Consider the following 12,717-nt stretch of genomic DNA (forward strand, 5'->3'; position numbering starts at 1 on the left):
ACATGTTTTTTGTATAGAATATAAGTCTTAATTAAGAAGATAAATATATTAGACTATTTTTCCATTATATATACTGTGTTTATACAAAATGTACCTTTCAATGTAAAACATATTTAATTCAAATCTTGAAAAAAAAAAAGATTTACAGTGTGTCTGTGTGATTGTGTGTATATGTGTGTGTGTGTATATTTGTGTGTGAGTGTGTGTCTGTGGGTGCGTCTGTGTGTGTGTGTGTGTGTGTGCGTGTGCGTGTCTGTGTGTGTGTCTGTGGGTGCGTCTGTGTGTGTGTGTGTGTGCGTCTGTGGGTGCGTCTGTGTGTGTGTGTGTGTGTGTCTGTGTGTGTGTCTGTGCGTCTGTGTGTCTGTGGGTGCGTCTGTGTGTGCGTGTGTTTGTCTGTGTGTGTGTGTGTCTGTGTGTCTGTGGGTGCGTCTGTGTGTGTGTGTGTGTGTGTGTTAGAATCAAGGTGTGTCGAGGACTTTGTCCTGCATCAACAGATCGTGGCAGAGACTTGTGACTGAGACTATAAAAGAGTTCACCTGTGAAGGAGTGTTTCAGTCGCAGAGACATGGAGACTAGAGTTGATCTGTTGTCTTGTTGCATCTGTCTGGATCTACTGAAGTATCCAGTCACTCTTCACTGTGGACACAACTACTGTAAGATCTGTGTTGAAGGTCACTGGCAGGAGAAGAACATCTACGAGTGTCCTCAGTGCAGACGGAGCTTCAGCGAGAGACCTGTCCTCCAGAAGAACACTGTGTTAGCAGAGTTAGTGGAGGAGCTGAAGAAGACTGGAGCAGCTGAGGACCTCTGCTCTGCTGGACCTGAAGATGTGACCTGTGACGCCTGCACTGGGAGGAAGATGAAAGCCCTCAAGTCCTGTCTGGTGTGTCTGGTCTCCTACTGTGACCTTCACCTCCAGACTCATCGAGAAGCTCCGGCCTTCAGGAGACACAAGCTGGTCCAGCCGTCCAAGCAGCTCCAGGAGATGATCTGCTCTGAACACGAGGAGGAGAAGAAGATGTTCTGTCGTTCTGATCAGCAGGTCATCTGTCATCTCTGTGCTGTGGACCAACACAAAGATCATGACATCGTCTCGACCACAGCAGAGAGGAGGGAGAGAGACAAAGACCTGGATCAGAGTCAAGGAAGGATCCAGCAGAAGATCCAGAAGAGAGAGAAGGAAGTGAAGCTGCTCCAGCAGGAGCAGAAGAACATCACAGTCTCTGCTGAGGAAGCAGTGAAGGACTGTCAGGAGACCCTCGTCCAGATGATCCAGATGATCCAGAGAAGAATGCCTGACGTGGAGCAGCAGATCAGATCTCTGCAGGAGACTGAAGACGCTCGAGTCCGAGGACTTCAGGAGCAGCTGGAGCAGGAGATCTCTGAGCTGAAGAAGAAAGAGGCTGAGCTGCAGCAGCTGTCACTCACCGACAGTCACACCATCTTCCTGCAGAACCGGACCTCACTCTCAGAGGTCAGTGAAGACACGACCTCACTCTCAGAGGTCAGTGAAGACACGACCTCACTCTCAGAGGTCAGTGAAGACACGACCTCACTCTCAGAGGTCAGTGAAGACACGACCTCCTCCACGACCCTTGAGCAAACTCACCGTCGCTTCCAGGAAGTAACAGCAGCCGTGTCAGCCTGCAGAGACCAAGTCCAGGACCTTCTGAGAGACATGTGGACCGACATCTCCATGATGTTCCATCAAGAGACCAGAGAGCAGTTCCTCACACACTCACAGGACATCACTCTGGATCCAAACACTGCAGACTCATGTTTGATGTTGTCTGAAGGAAACAAGAAAGTGACAAACATGGGAGAACATCAGCCTCGTCCTGATCATCCAGACAGATTCAAAGATTATCTTCAGGTCTTGAGTCAAGAGTCTCTGACTGGACGTTGTTACTGGGAGGTGAAGATAACAAAAGGACGTGTTGATGTATCAGTTTCATACAAGAACATCAGCAGATCAGGAGATGAAAGTATATTTGGATTTAATGACAAATCTTGGAGTTTATATTGTTACGACTCTGGTTGTTCATTTATACACAACAAAATCAGAACTGAAGTCTCCAGTGTCAGAGCCTCCACAGTGGGGGTGAACCTGGATCACTCTGCAGGTCTTCTGTCCTTCTACAGCGTCTCTGAGACCATGACTCTCCTCCACAGAGTCCAGACCAGCTTCTCTCAACCTCTTCATGCTGGAGTCAGGGTTTGGTCCTCGTGTGAGTTTGTGAAGCTGAAGTAGACGCCAGTGAGATTGTGAGTCTCCAGGAGTGACATCATCACATGAAGCTTCAATGTTTGGATGAACGTCTCTGAGAACGTTTGTCGTTTGTGCCGCAGTGAAGACACAGTGACGTCATGTGACTGGATTAGAACCTCTGTGATTGGATTGTTCCTGATGATGACGAGTCTTCTTTAAATCTTCTTTAATAAACACCTTCATGATCCGGTGATGATGGCAGCAGTCGTTACTCAAGTACTCCACAGTACTACAAGTATATCCTGGTTACTACAGTATCTCATTGGATGTTATTGAATAATGAATTGATGAATTGATGTACATTTGTTTGATTCAATATTACAGTCTGAAAGGAATTGGATTTTGTGAAAAAAAGATTTTCTCCAAAGAAGTAAAGATGAAAGTTCAACACAAACTATATCTTGTATCAGAGAAACCAGATCCTTGGATTCAGTGTTATGTTGAGTTATGCTGTATTTTAAAAATGTACATATAGAAACATTGATTTTTATTCACTCAAATCTCCTCTTAAAACACACTTTTATTCTCTTTTAACACAGCATGAGACTCTGAGCTGTTTTTAGTGCTTTTGACTTGTTTTATTTGACATTGTTTTATTTTTGTGTTTTAACTGCTTTCTTAGTACTTTCATGTCATTGTACTACACTTTGTATCGACTGTTGTTTTTAAAGTGTTTTATCAATAAACTTGATTGATTGATTATTTGTTCTTATTGAAATGTTGATCTAAATCAATGAATTATCTTTTTGAATCATTTATTCTAAATATATCAATATATAGATTATATATATATTTGACACATTGAGTTCAATATTCTAATTCCAATAATTCAAAAACACATTTTCTAAATGCAATATTCTTTGGTTTATTCAATATAACATCGACATCTTTATATGTACTTTCTTACACCTTCGTTCTAAGATCACAATCAAAACTACTTTTATTGTTGTAAACACAAGCGTGGATATTATGTGGTGACAACACAAAAGTACATGTTAATAATGAATTAATTAATACAAATAACACAAAAGTACATGTTAATAATGAATTAATTATTACAAATAACACAAAAGTACATGTTAATAATGAATTAATTAATACAAACACAAAAGTACATGTTAATAATGAATTAATTAATACAAATAACACAAAAGTACATGTTAATAATGAATTAATTAATACAAACAACACAAAAGTACATGTTAATAATGAATTAATTAATACAAATAACACAAAATTAGTGCAACAGTCCATACTTTCCATTTTGCACATTTTCTGCACTTTATACATAATTACATTTTTATTTATATTTGACGTTGTTTATTTTACTGTTGGTGGAACAATTCACTAGCAATTGAAATACTAATAATTCTGGTTCTGATGTATAAACATGTTTTTGTATAGAATATAAGTCTTAATTAAGAAGATAAATATGTTAGATTATTTTGTCCATTATATATATTATATATATTTATATACAAAATGTACCTTTCAATGTAAAACATATTTAATTCAAATCTTAAAAAAGCTTTAAAATAGTAACATTTCAAGAATAAAATTCAAAGTGTCAACATTTGAAACATGAAAGCGTTCAATATTCTGACACTGATTGACTTCCGTCCTCAAGTTTGAACTAATGTTTCTTATTCTCTCTGTGAACGATCAACACACTGTGGTGTGTTCAGAGGATGATGTTGTGAACTTAACAATATGTTCCGTTACTATGAATCACAAGCAGAAAACTATAAACAAATATAAAAAATAATAATAATTGGAATGAATTAAAAACATTAATTTTTTTGAAAAATGAGACATTGCCATAAAATGTCATATAAATAAATAATGAATGAGTGATATTAGCTCCATTAAAATGTGTATTATTCATATAGAATATTACAATTTTTTTGTTTTTTTCAATAATTCAAAATGTTATTTTTGAGTTCTGAGGTACTTGATCAACTTCGAAATACACCACTATTATACTATTTTACACTATTATACCTACATTTTTACATTTAATTAAAAAAACGTACTGAGTATATTGAGTTCATCGAAATATTGTATTCATTTTTGGAATAAAAATATAAAACTTTACGTGTAAAATTTGAAAATGATTCGCTTTAAAAAAACACACGTACTACCAAGACCTCTCACACTTACTATCAAACTTGCTCACATCTACTTTCAAACTCTTTATTAGCACTGAATAGTACGTGTATCAGTACTTGATTGTACGTATACGAGTATTTGATAGTGAGTGTAAGAGATCTTGTAAATAAGTGCATGAGGACTTGATAGTAAGTGTGACAGATCTAGTAGTGCGTGTAAGAGAACTTGATTACACAGGATGCCGCCCCTTTTTTAAGCAACTTCAAAATAAAGTTGTTAAATCAATACTTCATCTCCGGCAGTTTAATACAAATGTTTGGATTGTCATGTTATTTTTGACATGATCACTTTATTTAATGATATCGCAGCATTAATAACACAATTATTAAACCTTTCTGCTGATGTTCATCATATCCTCCTGAAGTCCGTCTAAGCTGTCATGTTTATGTTCTTCCTGTTTTATTTTGAAGGTGGTTTTCCGTTTGTATGTGTCCTGTGTTTTCCTTTGACAGACGCTGGCAGGTGCGCGGCTGGTGATGATTGAGTGGCGGGTTCTTCCTATTGATAAGGAGCATCTCTACCCGGAAGAACTCGCCAGAGTATTGCGTTTCCCTTCGATCTCGCTCCTCGCCTTTAAATCAGAACTTTGATGATCCTTTGGAGACTCCTGACGTTGTCAGCACTTTTATTTACTCACGTGAGTCTTTTTGTTTTAGTTGCTGTTGGGACCCCGATCTCCAGCCGTGCCCTGCCTTCGTCCCGAGTGTGATGTTATGAGTATAATAACATGTGAACTCCATTACCCAGCATGCCACAGCAGTGAGGCGCATGCGTGGAAGCCCCGCCTGTTGGTCTGTTCAAGGTAGCAAGAGAATGGTTCCATGTTAGTAAAGAATCAAGTTTATATTAACAAACCAGATATCACGCCTCGTCTGCTCATTGAAGCTTGACCGAAGACAACACATGGTGTCAGAAGTGGCCGTGAGCAGCTTCGGACGGAAGATTTGCCACGGAAAGAGGAAGAAAAAGTTTCCGGTCGCGTGAGTGCTACGGGCTAATAAAGCTACATGCTAACAGAGTTTGCTTCGGTGTGTGATGGCTGCGAGCGGCAGAAGAAGTAAAGCGAGGACGAGGGACGGATCGAACAAGTAGAAGAGGATCTCGTACCTGTATTGGAGGATAACCAGCACCAGGAGAGGGCTGTGTAAGTCCCGATACCCCGACGTGCAGTCATGGATAAGCTTAGTCCACCAACTTCCATGCAAATGACTGGGAACCTTGCTGATGACTGGAAGCGTTTCAAGCAACGATTTAATATATATCTAGCAGCAAGCGGAGCTGGGGGTGATGATGAAAAACTGAAAGCTCACATTCTTTTGCATGTTATAGGAGAAGATGCATTGGACATATATAATAGCTTTCAGCTGAATGAAGCTAATCTGACTTTGACAGAGCTAATGACAAATAAAACGGATAAAACCGGAGTCCGTTTCCGTCGCTCCAACACGACGTCACCTCCGGGTCTTAATACTTTGCTTTATGGAGAAAAAAGGATCAATTCAGAGTGTACGGTCGTTTATTCACCGCTTCAAAACAAACAAACATACAAACTTTTACGATCGATCGGACTCGCTCTTTGCCGGCAGCTGTACAGGTCGATAGCTCCGGGAAAGACGGTCCTGGGTTATGGGTCTTCTCTATATTTAAGGGAAAGTTTCCTGTCCAGGGGGCGTCTGTTCCGGGGCAGTGGTTCTTTGATGTTAGTTCCTGTCTCGAGTCACCTGGAGAGCAACATCCTTGCTTCCCTGTTGTGTGGGCGGATTCCTTTGTCTTCCAGCCCCCCTTTTTTGGGTGTGTTCCGTGTTGCCCTTTTGTTTCACGTCCACAGGTGTGAACAGAGCAGACAGACAGTCCTTCATTAAATCGCTGAATAATCTCTAGTCTGTTTCAAGCTACCCTTGAGACAGTTTATATCAGTATGAAAGTGAAATGTTGGTTGTGAATGTGTATTTAAACTTTTAAGCTCTTAGATGAGGCTAGTATTTTATACTCTATATTTTGATCATCTTTTTAGCATTGATTTAACTTATGGCGTATACGTATAGTGTAGAATAATTTCCAATCTAACACAAAGTTTGAAGAATACTTTGTGCCTAGACAGAACGTGACTTTTGAGAGGTACACGTTTTTCACCCATGACCAAAAGCAAGGCGTACTATTTGACCAGTACTTAGCAGAGCTTCACACGCTAAGCAAGACATGTGAATTCGGCCCCTTAAGAGACTCATTAGTGAGAGACAGGGTCGTTTGTGGAACAGTGGATAATGCACTCAGAGAAAGACTGCTCAGAGAGTCAGGACTGACACTAGACAAGTGTGTCAGTATGTGCAGAGCAGCTGAAACCACTCGAGCACAAGCAAAAGAGCTTCGGAGAGGTGAGACAACTGTGCATTCAATAAATAAAGAACAATGGAAAAAGAAAACAGTTACCAAACAGAGAGACCAAAATGAGAAATCAACTGAGTTCAAATGGGGTAAATGTGGAGGCAGCCACAAGCCAAGATCTTGTCCTGCATTTGTAAAATCCCGTAACAACTGTGGAAGGAGCAATCACTATGCTAAATGTTGCAAAGCAGCTCTAAAACAAAAAGTTCACACAGTCGATGAGGGAGAAGAGGAGTATGATGAGTTTATTGTGGATGTGGCGCAAGCTTGTACAACAGAAAAAAGAGGAATGGATTGTGCCTATTGAGGTGAATAAAACAATAATACCATTCAAGTTGGACACAGGTGCTCATGTAAACCTGCTGTCATTGGAAGACTACAAAACACTGACAGTAAAGAGCAAAATTCATCCTTTAAAAACAAAAATCACTGGATACACCGGAGAACGTTCCTATTAAAGGCGGATGCATCGCAACCTTCAAACACAAGGGGCGGCAGATAAGAGCACAGCTTCTGATCGTGGATATGAGCGTACAACCAATCCTGGGACTCAGTGCATGTACAAAGCTCAGTCTGGTCAAAAGAGTGTTTGTTGTGACATCACCAGGTACTGCAAATGATCATGACTCACTCATGGAGGAGTATAAAGACTGTTTCGAAGGACTTGGATGTCTACCTGGAAAACATAAGATACGTGTGGATGAAGGTGTGTCTCCTGTTGTGCATCTCTGCAGGAAAGTCCCGTTTGCCCTGCGGGAAAAACTGAAAGAGGAACTAGCGCGCATGGAAAAATTAGAGGTCATCAAGAAAATAGATGAACCAACGGAATGGGTCAGCTCGCTGGTTATTGTGCAAAAGAAAACAGGTGCTCTAAGGATTTGTTTGGATCCTAGGGATTTCAACAGAGCAATCAGAAGAGAACACTTTAAGTTACCAACCAGAGAAGAAATCATGGCACAGTTTGCTGGAGCTACATGGTTCAGTAAACTAGATGCTTCGTCAGGTTTCTGGCAACTGAGGCTAGACGAGCAGAGTTCGAGACTGTGTACGTTCAACACCCTGGAGGGCAGGTACAGGTTTCTTCGTCTGCCGTACGGTATCTTGTCAGCGCCTGAAGTATACCATAAGACTATTCACATGATTTTTGAGCACATTCCAGGAGTAGAGACGATGATGGACGATGTTATTGTCTGGGGGGCTACTCAAGAAGAACACGACGAAAGACTGAGACAAGTGCTAGACAAGACAAGAGAAGTTCATCTGAAACTTAACAAAGACAAATGTGAGTTTGGTGTAAAAACACTTACCTTTGTGGGAGATGTTCTCAGTGAATAGGGGGTGAAGCCTGACCCGAGAAAAACATCAGCGATCAACAACATGGAAAGACCAAACAATGAAGATGAGGTCAGACGGTTTTTAGGGATGGTCACCTATCTCGCCAAGTTTGTCCCACAGTTGTCAACACGGTCGGTACCTCTCAGGAGTCTTCTCGAACAAAAGAATGAATGGATCTGGTCCCATGAGCAGGAACAATGTTTTGTGAAACTGAAAGAGACTCTCACACAGGAACCCGTGCTAAAGTTCTATGACCCAAAGAAGAGTACCAGGATCTCAGCAGACGCGTCACAGTACGGCCTGGGAGCAGTGGCTACCTGTCGCTTATGCATCCAGAGCCTTGACAAGCGCCGAGTCCAGGTACGCTCAAATGGAAAAAGAACTGTTAGCGAGTGTGTATGCATGTGAGCGTTTTCATCAATATGTGTATGGTCAATCTTTTGAGGTAGAAACTGACCCTAAACCTTTAGTGTCCATCATGGCCAAACCTCTAAATAACTGTCCTGCACGGATACAGCGCATGCTGATCAGGCTGCAAAAGTACGACATGATATACACACAAGGAAAATACATGTTCACCGCCGACACCTTGTCTAGAGCAGTGGATAAAGAGGAACCTGCAGACTGTGGGAACAGTGCAGACATACAGGCATATGTGGACATGATTGTGACGTCTCTGCCAGTAACTGCAGACAGAACGGAACAAATACGAAGAGAGACTAACGCAGATGAAACAATGAAAGAACTCAAGAGCACAGTACAGAAAGGCTGGCCTGGAAACAAAAAGGATTGCCCTGTGCAAAGACTACTGTAGGGCAGAGCTCACAGTGGTGGATGACATGGTGTTGAAAGGGAGCAAATACGTTATTCCATCCTCACTACGTAAACAAATGCTCCAAAAGATTCACGAAGGCCACGTTGGAGAAGTCAAGTGTAAACGCAGGGCTAGAGAAGTGATGTACTGGCCGAGAATCAATTTAGATATAAGCCAGACGACAGTGTCATGTGAACTGTGTCGCACCTACAGGCCAAGACAACAAGCTGAGCCGCTGATGATGCATCCAGTGCTCCGCAGACCCTACTACAAGGTTGGCACTGACCTGTTTGACTGTGATGGTAAGAGTTACATAGTGGTCACCGACTATTTCTCAAACTATCCTGAAGTTGGAGCGCTGCAGTCAACATCAAGCAAAGCAGTTATCAGCTACCTCAAGACTGTCTTCGCTAGACATGGTGTCCCATGTGAACTGTTGTCGGATAATTTGCCCCAGTTTTCTAGCTGCGAGTTTGCTGCCTTTGCCAAAGAATGGGGGTTTCAACACTCTACATCAGGGATGTCAAAGTCAAACACACCGAGGGCCAAAAAAACAAATGTGCTACAAGCCGAAGGCCGGACTGGTTCAATGTTTATTAAAACATATCGAAATGATTGCACATAGCCTATTGAACCAAGACCTAACACAGTGTACATTATTTAATGATTAAATGAATATGGCAATATTTTGTTATGGCTCTGTCAGTAACTTCAAGGGAAAACATTTTCAACAGCCAAACAGCAAAAAATTAAATTGTTTTTAAAAACAAAATGTGTTTCTTAATATCAAGATAAATGCATAAATAAAAGTGCATGCATTATAAACTGAAAATGTATTATTGTGCTGCTCTATGATCTACCGATCACTGCTTTCAAATAGTAAAATAAAAAAAAAAAATCAAATCAGTTGTATTCTTTCTCATGGCTCTTATCTGCAATTTTCCCTGAGTCCACAAAAATTATGGCACACAGACAAAACAATACTTCCTTCAAAGAAAAATCACGTCTTGTAGAAACAAATGTAAACATGTAACTGAATTAAAAAACTGAAAATACGTTACTGCTCTGTGATGCTCACTTGTCTGAGGCTGAGCCTGATACTTGGAGGTGTCTCATCTTTTGTACAAGTTCATCAATGTTCGGGGTTAGGCTCTGAGCTGAGGAAATCCTCAGGATTGAGTGAAGGTGATTATCAGTAAGACGACTCCTCTGTGATGTTTTGTTTAGCTTCATCAAAGAGAACAGTTGTTCACACAGGTATGTGCTGCCAAACATGGAGAGCGTCCGAGCGGCTTGGATGCGCAACTGGGGCATTGTGTCGGGGATAGAACGTGAAAACTCGGCAGCACCCACTCTCTCATATTTTTCCTTCAGTGTGTCATTGCACTGTATCTCAATCGACTCCATTTGTAGATTTGGTGGTGCGCTTTCTACATCAACTGCAAAAGGATTGCTGAGCAGTTCAAACCTGCTTTTTTGGGCTTCAAAGTCAGCAAATCGGCGTCGGAAGTCGGCGGCAAGTATGCTGAGTTTATCGGCAAACTGTGCACACGGGAACACGGCGGTAGAGAGCTTCTCTTTCATGGTCTGGCAGCTGGAAAAGTGGCTTAAGTTTTCTTTCCGCATCTGCGTCTCCCACAGACTCAGCTTGGTTTTAAAGGCCTTCACTGTACTGTACATATCAGAGATGACACGTCCCCGTCCCTGCAGCTGCAGATTCATCACATTCAGATGGCTCGTGATGTCGCAGAGAAATGCCATTTCACACAGGAAAGTTTCATCTCGGAGCTCTGTTGTGTCTTTCCCCTTGCTTTCCATGAACAGACAGATCTCCTCATGCAGCTCAAAACATCTTTGAAGCACCTTTCCCCGGCTTAGCCATCGCACCTCTGTGTGATACGGCAAGTCACCATACTCTGTATCTAACTCCTCCAGGAATGCCTTGAACTGGCGGTGATTTAAACCTTTGGCTCTGATGAAGTTAACTGCTCGCGTTATGGTGCTCATTACATGCTCCATTTTCAAGGCTTTGCCACACAACGACTCCTGGTGTATGATGCAGTGATACGCTGTTAGCTCATCTGTGACGTTTTCCTCCCGCATCCTTGCCACCAAACCACTCCTGTGCCCACACATTGCGGGTGCTCCGTCTGTGGTTAATCCCACGAGTTTTTCCCAAGGCAGCCCCATCTCATTTACACATCTGGATACCTCTTCATACAGATCTTGTCCTGTAGTTGTGCCATGCATAGGACGTAATGCCAAAAACTCTTCTGTTATGCTCAGACTGGAGTCTACTCCACGGACAAAAATTGACAACTGGGCAATGTCTGATGTGTCCGTGCTCTCATCCACAGCAAGAGAATATGTGATGAAATCTTTTCCCTTTCTCACAAGCTGTTCTTTTATGTTGGTGGAAAGCTGGTCTACCCGCTCAGCAACGGTATTTCTGCTCAGGCTCACGTTTGCGAATAGTTGTCTTTTGTCTGGGCACACTGCGTCACAAACTTCAAGCATACAGTTTTTGATAAACTCTCCTTCTGCAAAGGGCCGGGCTGATGTTGCGACCTCTTTTGCCACAATAAAGCTAGCCTTGACAGCAGCCTCACTTTGTGATTTAGCATATGTGAACATAGCCTGTCTGGACTTAAGGCCTCGTTTTAATTCTTCCACCTTCTGTAGCTTTTGTTCATATTCCATATTCTTGTCTTTGTCTGTGTGTTTCTTAGACGTTTGATAGTGCCTTCTTAAGTTGAATTCTTTCATTACAGCCACACTTTCTCCACACAGAAGACACACAGGTTTGCCTTTTACCTCCGTAAACATGTACTCTGCCTCCCACCTGTCCTGAAACCCCCTGTTCTCAGCGTCCACCTTCCGTTTAGCCATTTTTGAGGAGGGGGGTATCAGAAAGTTGACCTCTGCTCTGACTACTGATGAATAATGAAGCCGCTTGTGCGCGCTGCAGTGACTTCGCGGGCTACCGTTGCATTGTGGGAAATGTAGTGTTGGTGCGTGCAAAACACCAGCGGACGGCTGTGGCCTGCGGGCCGGTTGTAATAGTAATTAAATATCATCCAGGGGGCCATAAATAATCAATTAGCGGGCCAGATCTGGCCCGCGGGCCTTGACTTTGACATATGTGCTCTACATCGAGTCCAACCTATCCAAAGTCAAACGGCTTGGCAGAAAGCTCTGTAAAGACAGTAAAAACAATGATGAAGAAAGCAGAGGACAGAGAGGACTTTCAGACAAGTTTACTGATTTACCGGAGTACACCTCTACAGAATGGACTGTCACCAGCCCAAATGCTGATGGGTAGGCGCATTCGCTCCAACCTACCAGTAAATGAGGACCTGCTGACGCCGAAAAATTCACACAAAGTCAGAAACGCAAGGGAGGAACAAAAAGTGAAACAAAAACAGCTGTATGACAGAACTGCTAAACACCTGGCTATGCTGAAGCGAGGAGACGTAGTGCGACTCAGAGACATCTCTACAGGTGCATGGAGACAAAAAGGACGGGTGGAGGAGGAAGTTGCCCCACGCTCCTACAGGATCCAGACAGAGAGTGGATTTTCGCTGAGAAGGAACCGCACGGATCTTTAACTACAGCTGACTGAAAAGGACACTACAGCTCAGGAAATGGTTCATCAGGACACGGCGGAATCTACAGAGTCAACTAACAGTGGGACTGACCACACCGACTGTAATCTGACAGCAGCGTCTGCGTCGCCAGCTGTTGA

The 12,717-nt window shown here is 42.3% G+C and overlaps 2 protein-coding genes across 2 annotated transcripts; one reads left to right on the forward strand and one right to left on the reverse strand.

The window, feature by feature from the left end:
• The first annotated feature begins 565 nt into the window (after positions 1–565).
• Positions 566–2,882, forward strand: LOC148085054 (tripartite motif-containing protein 16-like). Its single transcript, XM_087781445.1, has one exon. It carries the CDS (start codon positions 566–568, stop codon positions 2,249–2,251), a length of 1,686 nt encoding a protein of 561 aa, XP_087637571.1. The 3' UTR covers positions 2,252–2,882.
• Positions 2,883–10,046: 7,164 nt separating this feature from the next.
• LOC148085055 (general transcription factor II-I repeat domain-containing protein 2-like) lies at positions 10,047–11,861 on the reverse strand. The gene has a single exon (XM_087782073.1). The coding sequence runs from the start codon at positions 11,859–11,861 to the stop codon at positions 10,047–10,049; it is 1,815 nt and encodes a 604-aa protein (XP_087638199.1).
• Positions 11,862–12,717: the final 856 nt, after the last annotated feature.

Source organism: Callionymus lyra, chromosome 2 (assembly GCF_982586985.1).
Source record: "Callionymus lyra chromosome 2, fCalLyr1.hap1.1, whole genome shotgun sequence".
NCBI lineage: Eukaryota > Metazoa > Chordata > Actinopteri > Syngnathiformes > Callionymidae > Callionymus > Callionymus lyra.

What these genes read in the sequence shown, in the direction of transcription:
- LOC148085054 (XM_087781445.1), top strand. Translation starts at nt 566, where the DNA reads ATGGAGACTAGAGTTGATCTGTTGTCTTGTTGCATCTGTCTGGATCTA.
- LOC148085055 (XM_087782073.1), bottom strand. Translation starts at nt 11,861, where the DNA reads ATGGCTAAACGGAAGGTGGACGCTGAGAACAGGGGGTTTCAGGACAGG.